At 47.4% G+C, this 14,883-nt stretch overlaps 1 protein-coding gene across 1 annotated transcript in view; it reads left to right on the forward strand.

The window, feature by feature from the left end:
• The window catches only part of LOC128269866 (glycylpeptide N-tetradecanoyltransferase), a 2,063-nt gene extending 2,006 nt beyond the window's left edge, over positions 1-57 (forward strand). Inside the window, exon 3 of the mRNA XM_053007271.1 lies at positions 10-57. Coding sequence (XP_052863231.1) covers positions 10-57 — 48 coding nt within the window. The remainder of the gene's footprint in view (positions 1-9) is intronic.
• The last annotated feature ends 14,826 nt before the right edge of the window (positions 58-14,883 follow it).

Genomic DNA, 14,883 nt, shown 5'->3' on the forward strand with positions numbered 1-14,883 from the left:
TGCCCTCAGGTACGTAATCGGATGGAGTTTGCAATTATCATACTGACGCCATACTGAACAGTTTTCTTGGACCGTCTTCCAAGCCGTAGAAAATCCCGTTCTCGTGGGAGCGCTAAGAGGAGGAACTTAAGCAAATAGAGTGTAATTTTCATTCTACTTTATCGCTCGAAAGTGCCAAGCGCAAGGCACCGTTTTGCCAAGTCGTTTGGATGGGCGGGACATGAGGGGTAACCCCATCGGTACTTTGCGCGCCGTTCCCCCGGGCTAGAATCATAATCAACCTGAAACAACGCACCAAAGTCATTGCTGCACGTCGCTGCACGACGATTGTGCAGCCCGCGCTAGAACCGCGACATTCTTCCCAGCCCGCCAAAGCCATTCTCCGTTCACAGCCATTCTCTTGATGGCACCTCATCCGCGGGGGGTGGGGACTAGCGCTGTGGCTTCGGCAGGTGAAGACGGAACACGCAGGTAAGACTTTATAACGCGCGTGCTACTGCAACGGGTGCAGTTTTGCGTGTGCACCAGACGTGCGCAATTAATTAGAAAAGGAAAACCTAATTGACATGGGAAAATTATCCAATCGTTAGTTTGGAAACTTTACAGCCTGGCGGGCTTGGTAGCAGACTACGCAGTTGACGTTGGTGGTTGGCTGGCTGGCTGCCGGGGAATCTTAAATCTAGCAAACGGAATACAGATAAGGGTCTGGGGAGCGAAGGCGTGATCCAACGGCCAATTGCGCCACCTGTGGAATTGGAACTGGCAGCATCGCACGTCACTCGAGCGGTGATCTTCACGATCGAATGGGGCTAGTTTTTGGAATTCAATCAACCTTTTCTTCTGTTGCTGCCTGTGGTCCTCGAATCGATTGAATCCAAATATTGTTCTGCGAGCCCGAGACAGTGTAGCGAAAGACCTTGCAGCGGACTGGCGGCGGCATCGGTTTCGGTTCGGTCCAGATCGGTGCCAAAATAGATGGTCCGTCGATCTGAAGCGCCCATAAATGGCGCCGGCACCACAATGGTTTGTGGCCGCACACCGAAGTGTTTATGTAAGATTCGTGCCGTTGAAAGGTTCTCTGGAGGGCCGAGGGCACTTCACGCACCTCTTCACGCGCCGGGAAGAAGGTCAATCGATCGCACCGTGAGCCGCGCACGTATTGTGTCAAACGAAACAATCGCAACGGAGCACTTGGGCGACCGCGAGTGAGAACATCCCCGGGTTGGGATCGGCACCCCGAACGCCAATAATCGTTGCCTTTCGATGGACGCCACGCAGTTTCGACACTTTCCCGTTCGATCGCGATGGCACATCGATTGGGATCGTTTGTGGGCTACAATTTCAGACCATTATCAGTCCAAACTTCACACAGTAGCAGTATTCATCCCGACAGAGCGAACCACTTCAAACTGACGGGTGGGTAATGTATCTTGCGCCCCGGGCGCCTCCTCTATTTCGAGCCTCACGGTCCGGTACGGTTGAGTACGGTTGAACTTTTGCCTCCATTTCCAATCTCGGTGCCGACTGTCGAGCGCCGTGTGTTAAATGTTTCGTAAAGGAGTGGCGAAAAGTGAAATGGAGGAGAATTTCAACTACTTCAAACGGTGTCTGAAGTACCGCGGCAAGTGAAGTGGCCCTGTCCGGTTGATTTAATCACACTTCACATTCGAACGTCGGCCGTCGGAGTGTTTAATAAAGGCAATCTGTAACAACTTATTAAAGGATATTAAACGATTGAGTATCGGTGAAGCTTTCAGGAGGAGCTACATATTTCAATTCAAAATAACGCCTGATACTAGTTAGTAATAGATGACAATTAACAAATGATTAAATAAATGAAGAAATGAGGCAATAAATAACAGAATATATATAAAAGAGAATGAAAAACAAACAAGGAGCATGGAATAAAGTAATAAACAAACTTTCAATAATAAGTTTATCACAAAATGACGTGTTGTGTGATGAAATTCTTACTGAATACATTAGTTCCGAGTCCCGCGATATGGGCCTTGTCAGTGGCTCATTCGAAAGCTGATAGCAAAATGATAGCGTTGCCGAAGGCGGCAACGATGGCGCTCAATAGTGTACATTTTACATGGCGGCGTCCCATTTTTCCGTTGCGTCTCAGGCGCGCCTGCATGAAAGAGCATGAAATTAACCTTTTTACGGCCGTTTCGGGCCCTTTGCGGTGGCATTAGATGGGCTGGGGCTTGCGGAACTGCGAGACCGAGCGCTCGTCGCTCGATTTTGTCCGTTTTCCCTCGGAAAAAGGTAAAATGTCACCTGCGCTGTGCCATGTGCACACAACATGCCGGCCCCGCGACCACCGACGATAATGAAATCAGCGCCGAGGCGTTTGCTGACCTTTTCGCTTTCGCGCTGAGCAGAAGATTTCCTTCTACGGCGGCGTCTTTCGTACGTCCGGGCAGGTGCGCCCTTGTTGCCTTGCATAAGTATGCTGCTGATGGTTCCCGGCTGTGGCATCGTTCCGCCTGCCTGGCCACCGTGCAGCAGCCGAAGCGACTTATCAATTATGCGATTATGCTCTCGCAGTGCCCGCAGTCCTTCGGGCGCGTGACACAAGGCTGTGACTGGCCACGCATTTTCACAGGTGCTCGTTAGCGACCGGTGATTATTGCCAGCATGATGCTGCGCTTACGAGGTGCGAAGTCATTTTCACCCGCCCCAACGTTGGAGAAATCACTGCTGTGGCCGATAATTTTCCACTACTCACGCCAAACCGAAGCTAGGGCCGGTAATCAGAGCTTATCGAATCGCTTGCGTACCATACCGGCACAGCCCGGCCGGCCCTAATGGCATTTCGTTCACGCGATCTTGTGCAGAGTCTTCTGAGCTTCGCCACTGCATCCGTTCCGGGGGCGGTCTGTGTCCGCACTTTCTTGCTCTCGATGCACCCGGTGAGCATGGGAAAGTGCATTCGAAAACCGTCCAATGGCAACTTTCACGAACCTCGGGGATTGTCTTAGAATATTATCTATGTTTAGAGAAAAATAATTGGTTTACTTGAAGCAATTCAGTTGCAGTTTTCCGTTTGAGATGCTGTTTTGTGTTTCGTTTCTTTGTGTGCCGAATGGATTTAGCGCCTGGACCCTAACGATGCTATCGATTTCGCACTTCGTTGCATAAGATAGACGGACGGACCCACAGGCCGATCGATCGATTCGTGTCACCGCCGTGATAAGTAGTCACTCCGCCGCGTAACGTTTCTGTGGACCTAAGCCGAGGTGAGCAATCAATTTGAATGCCATTGTGGTGGACGGTTGGGACCATAGCGTGCAATTGCATAATTGTGCACTTGCTGCATGTTGCATCTCGCCGGGTTGCGTCTTCGCCGTCAACGTGCAACCTGTGCTCGGGCAAACAACATGATTCGTCATCCATCATCCGGCAAACGCGAATCGGTTGTTGTTGCGCCTGCCGAAGGACCCGACCCGGGAAAGCGCGCCTGATGGCCTGATGTAACCACTTGTGCCACTTCGCTGCAGCGAGAAACCAAGCGATCACAAGCCAGCTCGTGAACTCGTGCACCGAAAGGACAAACCCTTTTCACCCGACCGCAGCCGCATTTCCTGCTGGTGTGCGGTTTTTTGGTTTTCGCGTAAGATACAGGCACATGGGTTACGCAAAGGGTAGGGCGACCCTTGCGAGCGGGCCAACATAATCAGCACTTTCATCGGCCGTCCACCGAATCGTTTGGCGTTGACAGATTTGCCTATTATGGTTCATTGTGCATCGCATCCCAGTGACGGCCGAAGGCAGCGCAATCCTTTGCTCCGGCGAATGGACGATGATTAAGTGTGCAGCGGAAAGAAAGTTCGATACTCCGTTGTTTTTCCTGCGGCTCGTTATGTTGGCCACCGTCAATTGGTGGCTCGCTCAGTGCCGCCTCCCGTCCCGTCCCCATCAGTCACGTTTATTCCTCTAACCCGCCGGGCCACGGAATCCGCTAGACAGACCGGATCATATCGAGCGGTCCGTTGGTTTTGGCCGGAGACCCGATGTAAGCGCCGGTAATCGTATCGTATCGCACTATTCATCTTCATTAGCGGTTGAATTTATCTTCCCCGGACGGGCTGCGCAACTTCACGATCTCAAATCACACACAGACAGCGGCGGAGGAAAATGGTGGCCCGCGACCCACGAATTCGCAACTCCCCCGAATTCGCGCAAGAGTCTGGCGCGTCATTTTGTTTTCGCTGCTCGCAAATAAACATGCGCGCACGATCGCGTACTTCTTTCGCGTCGACCCGAGCATAACTTTCGCAGCCAACGCCAAGGGTCTACGATGTGTTGATAGTTCCCGTGGCCGTTGTAGCCTTTTCCTGGACGCGGAAATATTTCCCCCCAGCGGCATAAAGCTCTCGATGAGTGCGGGGGCCAGGGAATGGCCATTCGCCCACTGGCGGTGCACTTCCCATTTCGCGTGCACAAGAATGGAGATTTATGGTCGGCCATTGCTGGCAGCAAAGACAGAAGCCGATTCCCGAGTTGGTTTGGCCGATCTCCGGCTCGAAACAAAGGTTCGTACGATCCGACCGTACGTTGGGGTTATGAGTTGTGGGGGTTATTTTCGGTATTTGTTGCCCTCTGCGGTGTTCGATACCGGTTGCAATAACATAATCTAACGAATCCGGCGACCCGATTTGTCTGAACCAGAGCCAGAACGGTTCGCCGTATTATGAGTTGTGATTGCGGGCTTTTACAGAGCAAATTAATTAATTGTGTGATGTCCGAGGCTGAAACACTTTGTTTCAGTTTAACGAACATAGTTTCTCCATGTTCGAATACCATTATTGAATTGGTTAACAAACCTAATTTAAATCCAACAATTGTTTTTAAAGTGTGTGCTTCGTTGCGTTGTCTCATATGAAACGAGCCCCTAGCCGAGTTTTACCGATTAAATCGCATCGTTTCCTAACATTTTATGAAGATTAAAATGAAAAAAATTGGGCAAATTGGTTCTATGTTTTCTTCGTAAAGCTTTGCGAATATTGATATTGTCGCTAGTCAAGTCCTGCGCACCGTTCCGTTGAATTCTGCCATCCTTCGTCCTTTCAGCAGCGCTTCGGCACTAATTGGTTAAACCGTTGTAATGATGTGCTCTCGTTTCGCGCGGGCTTCGTGTGCAGTTCGATGATATTACGATATGGTATCAATTATGCTCAACCCCTTTGGGCGGTCTCAGCCCACTCTCGGTTGGCGGTAACCACCAAACGCACCTCAAGCAGCCACTAAAACCCATCGGCCCGTATCAACGAGATATTATTAGACGCAAGACATTCGATCCGGTGCATGTAGGATCGCGCTTCACCGAGACCGGAGTGTGGTCCTTACGAGACGAGCCTTCAATTAGCTTGCGAACGGCTGCTAAGCGAACATCTTGGCGAGCGAGCGAGCGAGTGAACGTAAGAATCCAATTACCATTGTCGTCCTCGCATTCATCCGCGTCGTTCGAACGACCGTTTGATTGAATTTTGCTGCCATTACGGGCGCCAGTGGGACGTGAGGGCGCAAAGTGCAATCTTCCGTTGCGCACGCTGCACGTGCGCGAGACCGCCGCCGATGGAAAGTCAACGTAAATTCCCACATCCTATCGGTGGAGCTCGAGCACGGCGGCCTTACGACGATCGGGGTTAGGCTGGCGTTGTCCTTCAGGGTCGCCTCGAAGGGTTGCCTCGGGGCTACCAAAGGGGGTCGATGTTGACGTACGTTATTGTTGTCGGGACGATTATTATGATTGCCATTAGCCCTTACGATGACGGCCGCCGGGTGCTCGTGCAGGATGCATGGGCCACTGTTCGTCAAATATTGCACCAAACGGCGTGTCGTGATTGCCATCCATTGCTTGGTGCTGCACCGGCGTCTGTGTCCTGGCCCATTGTGCCACGTTCGTGACGCGTGCGAGGTGTCGAACGGTTGATGAAATTTCCCCGAGCTCCCCGGAAGTGGGTCGCCACTGGCAGGAATATTGAACCCGCGGCGTCGAACGATGACCGAACTGGCAGGAAATTTTGTTTCGTGCGATCCGCACTTCGAAAGTAATAAGCGAAACAGTTTTTCAGGCGCCCGGCTAGCTTCTGAGAAGAGATTACGGCGGTCTGGAAAGCTTGTGGAAGCAGTTCCGCGCGTCCTTCGCACAGGTACTAGAGCTTCAGCACCGTAAACACGGGAAAAACTATTGAACTATGCACGAAAATGTGTTCAGCCATTTTTTGCGGTTTGCTTGTGCCTTTTAATAAATTTCCGGTGGTTGGTTTTCGCTTGCTTCGTGAAACTTTATAAAATTTGCTTTACGCTGGAGCTCCAACAGAGGCTCCAAGTTTCATGGCGGATGGAAAGTATTTAGTAACAAACACTATGGAGGAGCTCCGCAGAACAAAACTTTGAGTATATTTTAATTAACCAAGGCCCACTGAAGCAATCCTGACGTGTTCTGCGGGTATGATATATATTTAAAAACATATTTAAAGTTATTATTGGCTTAAGATTAATATACTTACGGTTAGGGTTACAATTTTAAGTGCTTGGTGCGTTAAGAACAAGTATAAAAAGGAATAAAGTTGTAGGTTGATTGCATTTTCAATAGCAGAGAAAGCTCGTTTTCTGATCTTGAAATCTTAAAACTGGTGTAACAACATGTGCTATTCCCAGCAGTTTGTCAGAAAATGGTCGTTGGTTTCACCTCAGCACACAATACATTCAAACCGTAAGCTTTATCGGTTGAATCTCTATCTAAATCCAATTTCAAGCTAACCTTCAGGCGGAGAAAAAAACCCAATAAAGCCGGTAAAAACTAAATAAACTATTTCCACAATAATAAGTTTCCACGTTTCTTGTTTCGTCCCCACAGCAGAGCTACATCCTTAGATTAGTTCAATTTAGAGGCGGCGAACAAAGGAGGCACAGATTTGCGACAGCATTGTTAGAAAACTTACACCGACGGTTGCTAAGGACCAGCCCTTTGTTGTGGTGCGTTCATTTTTTTTTCTTATGCTGCCACTGTCAACATCGTGCACGCCACGGACAGATATGATAGGCGGAGACAATAAACCAGTGAAACAACTAACGACGCCAAACGGACAATCAAACGCTCGTCAACAGAAGCTTCGTCACTCCACCCAACGCGGCGTCCGCCCAGGAGCAGTAGAAACAGTTGAATAAGAAGGAATCGGTCCGGCAGCGGCTCATTTTGCGGCGCCTGTAAAGCTCCCCAGAACAGCATAACCGTTGACGGAAGAACTATTTTTTCCCGTTCCCCCTACCCAAGGCGGTTAGCCATCCAGGCGAAGGCTTTGATATCGTGCCGGTTTTGCGGTACAAAATGTTTCAGGTTGGAAAAATTATCTGAGTTCGATGAAAAACGCACCCAAAACCAGCTTGGGGACGATCCGCGCAGGACGAGTTAATTGAGTCAGCGTTAAAGTTGCACGCGGGCCACGCGGTGGGGTTTGGTTTTTTTCCCGTTCGGTGCAACCGGAAGCTTGATGCAGAGCCCGATTCCGGTGCATTATTTACTGTTGTCAATCGACGCATCCCTCCCCCCGGGGGGAAAAGCGTTTGAAGTTGGCCGATTTGACTGCGCTTTGGTTAAATATTTCCCGGGCGGTCCGCAACTCAAATGCCGCCGGCGCTCAATAATTCGTGCCATTGTTGCGTGGCGTGATGTGCGCGTAAAGTGCATTCGGTTGGCGCTGTTTATTGGGTTCGGTTCTCGGTTCACAAATTAAATTGCATATTTATTTGTTTTTTCAGCTCCCGCAACGGGGAGAGCAAATATTTTAGCTTCCAACCATTGAACGGTGCAGTGCATTTTATTATGACTTTGTTTGCTCAGGCACACCGCGGCCAGAGCGAAACGAAGTTTGTGGTACGATTTGCGGTGCGATGCCGTTTTTATCTATTCCGTTTGCCATCAACAATTTCATAGGATGGCAATTTTTTATTCGATCGATTTGTTCGCATGGTTGTGCTGATCGAAATGATTGAACGCATCGTGAGCAGGATGCGAGTCAGGAGTGATAAATCGTGGAAACGTTCATTTAATTATGCGTCGGACAGAAACAACCGGAAACCGGATCATTATCACCCTACTAACTATGCTACTATTATGCTACTAACTTGACCGAATGCAATGCTCCACTTCCAGCGTGTTTTAAAACAACAACGCAATTCCCAAACGGTCCTACTAATTGACCTAATTTTTGTAAAACTGGAAACTTCACAGAATATCAAATTAACACCGGTGTCAGTTCCGTTCAACTATGTCACTCGGGCTGACTGACTGACTGACTGATGGATGGTTGATTACGATGGATGATGAAACTTTCATCTGACCATCCATTCATCCAGTTCTAGCTTTTTACCCAAACCACCGGTCAGAACCGAGCCGATTCCTGGCAGAATTCGAGAGCGATAGAAAAAAGCGCTCATTTTATGCGTCCTCCTCCGTAATTCGTGCTCAAATATTCACTGCACGGAGCAGGGCCAACAGTTGGCGCAGGGCTCGGCGGGGCAGACAGATCGATCGATCGGCGGGCGTCTGCACGGTGGAAAAGCGTTCTGCATAATTAATTAAGGCAACGGTAACGGTTACGTCATCCGTCATCGGGCGGAACAGATTTGCTATCGGACTTCTGAGTTTCTGGAGTCACTTTTCGACCCCGCTCAGAAATGGATATTTATTAGCGTTTAGCGATCCCGGCCCTTCGCTCGGCTCATCAATATTCCGCAAGTGCTCGGGAGGGAGCGCCAAGTGCGCTTCGGGCCGCCTTCGAACGAACCATTGAACCGATTGGATCGGAATGGCGGCGGAGCAATTAGGCAGACAAAACCAACATAAATAATACCACCCTTTAGTGACCTCCTTCCCATGCCAGTCGCGGACGACGGCGACGAGGACGAGGAGGAACGCAGAGATCAACGCCAGCGCCAATGCAACACGACGACGCTTAATGTGCACCTTTGCGCATCCCCTATTATCAAATTGGAAACGCCTCGCGCAATCGGAACGCAATCTCGGGCGGCCAGGCGGACGACATTACTTGGCGTGTTTAGCAATCGACCAAGGCTGGTGGAAGTATCGCGTCTTCGATTACGCTGGCCACGCGGACGAGTTCTGCGAGTTCTTCTTCCTTGTGCAATGCCAGTGCGAGCGCTTCGATGGCATAATCCAAATTACAGAGCGTCGTACGCTCCTTGGGTCCACGGGCCGGCCAAATGCGGGGCTACTAGTAACTCTGCTAACGACCCAGCGCACCCACCCAGCGGGATCGTGTCTCGACACACTGTAATTGAATTGTACCGCACCGGATCATAGAGGGTTAATGAGTCGGGTCAGGCCTATTACTCCTAGCCGTGACGGAGCTGCCGGCCGTACATTTTGGACCGGCCAGCTGAAGACCGGTAGCGACTCTCTTGACGGGCGACTTCTGCATTTTGTATGCAAATCACAGTCGGTCTACTCGATGGGGAAACGAAACGCGCGGACCCGTGCATGGTCCGGTCGGGGCAGATGGATGGCCGTTGCGTTGATGCCCCGCGTTTAGCTGTCCCGGGCTGTCGAGCGGCTGAGCCGCGAGCTGATCACGTGTCGATCTTTAGCGGTGTCATTAGCAGGTCGTCAGCAGTAGCAGTTCCGTTCATCAGTCTCGAACAAACCACCGTCGGGAGCGGTTGTTGCTCGTCTCCATCCAGGTGTGATAGTGAACAAAAGCAAAGAGTTAGACACAGTGACAGTGCTAGCCAGGGGCCGGCTACCGGAAAAAAAATGGCTCCAACAAGCAAACTGAAACGGCCGATAGAGAGCGGGCTGCGCAGTGAAAGTAAGAGAAGCCGCGAGCCGGTGGCTAGCGAAAATATTTTCGAAGCTCTCCCAATGGATGACAGCGGCGATCTGCAAATACCAAGGGAGAATATTTCCAAACACGAGCAGAAAAACTCCACTCCGCCACAAACAGAATCTAAAAAAACTCCACCGATATACGTAACGGGCACATCGGTAGGAGATGTGCACAGCAAATTAATAGCCGCAGGAGTCATCAAATACATGACAAATGTCACCAGAAAGGGAATTCAGGTACAAGTAACCACGACACACGACTTCAACAAGGTGGTGCAGGCCCTACACGCGCGCAAAGTGCAATTTTACACTTTTCAGCTACCCGAGAGTAGGACAACAAAAATAGTACTGAGCGGTGTGGCCGACTGCGACATCGAGGAACTAAAAACCTCGTTAAACGAAAAGGAGGTCTACCCAAGCGAAATCAAAAAGCTAAACATCAGAAACAAGAGGTACGATGATCAGGCCACATTTTTATTACACTTCCCCGTGGGCACGGTAACGCTCGGGAATTTAAAACTGATCCACGCGATCCGATACTGCAAAGTAAGATGGAACCACTACCACACAAACGGCACACCAATGATGTGCAGAAATTGCCTCAAGTACGGCCACGGAGCCAATAACTGTTACACACAGCCGAAGTGCCTGAAATGTGCAGGGGCACACAAAGCAGACGATTGCCCACACGCCGAAAAAACGGTGGAAGAAAAAGGCAGAATTCCCGAACACTTGTTAAAGTGTGCAAACTGTAACGGCGGTCACACCGCCAACTATTATAAGTGCCCTGCGCGTCCACAACGCACACCAACGCCTACAATCTATCGTCCCGCTCCTAAGCTCGACGAAACCAACTTCCCATCCCTGCCGTCTCACCCACATCTACCAAGTGAACAAGCGGCAGTTCCAAAAAACTCGACATATACAAACAGATCCGCACAGTGGGCCAATCAAGGGCCAAATCTATTTTCAGCAGACGAAATAACAAACATAATAACTGATACCTTCTCACTCATGAGAAACTGTAATAGCAAAGAACAACAAATCACAGTGATTTTCCAAGTCATCCAGAAATATTGTTTCAATGGATAAATCAAATTCACTCAAAATTTGCCACTGGAATGCAAACAGTATTTCAAATAAAAAACTTGAAATAATCCACTTCCTAGAAAGCAATAAAATTGACATAATGGCAATAGCCGAAACTTACCTCAAACCTGAAATCAAACTTACAATCCCCGGCTATAACATACATAGAAAAGACAGAAATGATGGCAGCAAAGGTGGAGTAGCTATCCTGGTGCGGCGAAACATCAAACACAATATTCTTCACGACCTCAAATTAGAAAAAATAGAATCTATCGGAATCTCGGTTATCACAAAAAAAGGAAACATCAATATCACATCAGTATACCACCCGGGAGGAAATAAGGACCTCGAAAAATACAAAAACGACATAAGAAAACTGACGAAAAGCAACAAAAGCTACTTCATCTGCGGCGACCTGAACGCCCGACATCGAATGTGGCACTGTAAAACGTCAAATGGGGCAGGCAGGATCCTGTTTGAGTTGAGTCAAAGAGGAAACTTCGCCATCCACCACGCACAGACACCCACACATTTCCCCAAGTGCAATAGATTCTCACCATCGACAATAGACCTAACCATCACAAACGGAAATCATGAAATGTCAACACCTATCACAATAGCCGAACTCTCATCCGACCATGAACCAGTAATTTTCAACATAAACCACACAATCACAATAGAAAAACCGACGAAAAAGATCTACGACTACAGCTCAGCAAACTGGAAACAGTTCAGAAAATGCATAAACAACGAAGTAAACATTCAAAACATGAACCACCTTACATTAGATACCACTCAGAAAATTGACCAAACGATAAACGAGCTCACAACAACAATTCAAAGCGCCCACAAAGCATCAATACCACTCATCACACCTGGACAGTATAACATCAAACTCCCAGAAAATTTAAAACAAATGATCAAAGTCAAAAACATGCTCAGAAGAATATGGCAACGAAACCGAAGAAACAAACTAGCAAACTCGTGCTTCACTTCACTGGAAAAAACGATCAAAGAAAAAACAAATATAATACGAAACGAAAGCTGGGACAAAACACTATCCAACATCAACACCAAACATAACAACAACAAAACCCTATGGAAGATAGTAAAAAATTTAAAAAACCAAAAACAAACAATCCCGCCTTTAAAAATGAACGGAAATCTCCTAATGAGTTCAGAAGAAAAATGTGAGGCTATAAGCTCACACTTCAAACACTCTCATAAAATAACAGCGCAAACAAAGAGCACCATGGAGAAAACAGTAAAAGAAGCGGCCCACAGTTCCAAAAACTCATACCAAGAAACACTTCCCCAAACCCTACTGATCAAACCAATCGAAATCAAAAGGATTATAAAACAACTAAAAACCAAAAAATCCACCGGCTTAGACAATATCAACAACAAAAGTATCAAAAATCTACCAAACAAAGCCATAATACAAATCACACATATTTTCAACGCCTGTCTAAACTTAGGGTACTTCCCAAACGCATGGAAACACGCAAAAATCGTTCCAATCCCTAAACCAGGCAAAGACCACAGCCTCCCCGAAAACTACAGACCCATCAGCCTGCTCAGCTGCCTGGGAAAAATTCTGGAAAAAAGTATAGCAAACAGAATAGACAAACACACAAACGATAACCACATAATCCAACCCTACCAATTCGGTTTTCAAAAATCACTGTCAACCACTCACCAACTCCACAGGTTGACAAACAATATACGGTCAAACAGAAATAACAAAAAATCTACCGGACTCGTCCTGCTGGACATCGAGAAAGCCTTCGACACTGTCTGGCAAGACGGTTTAATTTACAAACTGGTTACACTAAAATACCCACAAAACATCGTCAAATTAGTAGAATCATTCCTTAAAAATAGAAAAAACCAGGTTTTCATAGGAAACTCCTGCTCAAACATCTACACCCCAGATGCAGGGGTACCGCAGGGTAGTGTTCTCTCCCCACTACTTTTCAATATTTACATATCCGACATTCCAACACACACAAAATGTTCACAATTTCTATATGCCGACGACTTAGCAATAAGCTCCTCAAGTACAATGCCCAAAACGATAGTCACCAATTTAAACAACAGCCTCCGGAAATATGAAAAATATTGTAAAACATGGAAAATCAAAATTAACGCCGACAAATCAGAGGCAATTTTCTTTACACGAAGAAGTTGCCTGCGTCGCCTCCCAACTAGCCACACAAAAATAAACAAAACAAACATCCCATGGAAAGAATCAGTCAAATACCTCGGATTTCACCTAAACAAGAAATTAACCTATAAAACACACTTCGAACACGTAATAGAAAAATGCGAGAAACACCTAAAAATACTCTACAGCCTAATAAATAGGAGATCGAAACTAAATAACAAAAACAAACTGTTACTGTACAAAACTATAATCCGCCCCACCATCACTTATGCATCTCCCATATGGGCCACCAGCGCGAATACCCACAAAAAAAGATTACAAAGAATCCAAAACAAATTCCTAAAAATTATACTAAATAAGCCTCCATGGCATAGCACAGAAAAAATACATAAACTAGCTAAAATAGAAAAAATATCTCAACACACCCTAAAACTTAACAAAAAGTACTGGTCCGCTTGCTGTAAAAACAAAGAATTGAAATACCGTCTTCAGTGACACAGTTAATTAGTAGATTAAAGTAGTAGTAGTTGTAGATAGTAGTTTAAATAATGTAAATAGTTTAGTCAGTAGGTAGGCTTAGGTATGTAAGGCATAGGAAAAAAGTCTTAGACAGGTCCAATGGGCCCCTGTCAAAATATCAAGAAAACAAATCAAACACTTAGGTACACTAACGAACAACACCTGAAAATAATAATGTGTAATAATTCTCAATAATAATGTGGAGAGGCCTTAGCCGAGCCCATTCGATTAATCAACCTCGATGTATTACGAAATCAACTCCCAATAAACGCAATTTATATAAAAAAAAAAAAAATGACTTTGGCAACACGCAATTTACACTGACACTTTTAAAACCAATGCTTTCGGGAGATATTTTTGTCGTGACTTCAGTGCCGGAGATTAGTGTAAGATGCTAACTACAGAACAGCCCATTGGCATCGGATCGGTCTTCGTTTGTCGCAAATCTCTAATTAATACCAAGGGCCACGGACCTTAACTTGTTTTATTTTATGTTCCAGAAAAACTTGAAAGGAGTCTCCGAGATTGACAACGGCGAAAAGAAGTCGCGCAACAAACGGACACGATTGAAATCTTCCGGCACAAAACTTCCACGAAAGTGATTTGTCAGAGTGCTGGGTCGAAAGTTTCGCACACTGGGGCAGACTGTAGGTGAAAAGCGAACGCACACGAGTCCGTTTGAATTTTTCTCCTCTTGTCGGAAGCCACTTTCCCCCCCTTTTTCTTCGTGAATGCTACTAAACGACAGCAATCGGCCGGTCGTGTGTTATTGCACGTATCAGTCAGCCGGTCCTCACACAACAGAGCCCTGCAGAAGGGACACACGTGCGGAGGTCCCTTTCCGGTAGCCGCTCGGTTTGCTGTTGGGAATTTCCCTTACCCCAGAAGGGGCTCTTGTTTTGAACCCTCGGAGAGTTGGCTTAGTTTCTAATCGCTTCCTCGCCGTCATGATTTATGGCGCTTTTTTCCTTGGGCACCCAAAGGAACCCAGTGGGGCAGGCGGATAGAGTTTGCATGCATAGAATCAAGCAGCCAGTGACAGGTTTCCCTTTTTTAGATGGCCTTCTGGCCTTCCGTCTGGTTGGAGGCAAGTATAAGAAAGTGGGCAAGAGTGCCGGCAAGATTTAATAAAACAGCAGTGGTGTCCTAGTGCTTTTGAAGTCAGTGGTATCGTTTTTTTCGGATGGTGCCGGGACACTGAGCAATGCGTGGGAAGCTCACACTTTACTGACATCGTTAGGTTATCGAT

This window comes from Anopheles cruzii, chromosome 3 (genome assembly GCF_943734635.1).
Source record: "Anopheles cruzii chromosome 3, idAnoCruzAS_RS32_06, whole genome shotgun sequence".
In the NCBI taxonomy this organism is placed as follows: domain Eukaryota; kingdom Metazoa; phylum Arthropoda; class Insecta; order Diptera; family Culicidae; genus Anopheles; species Anopheles cruzii.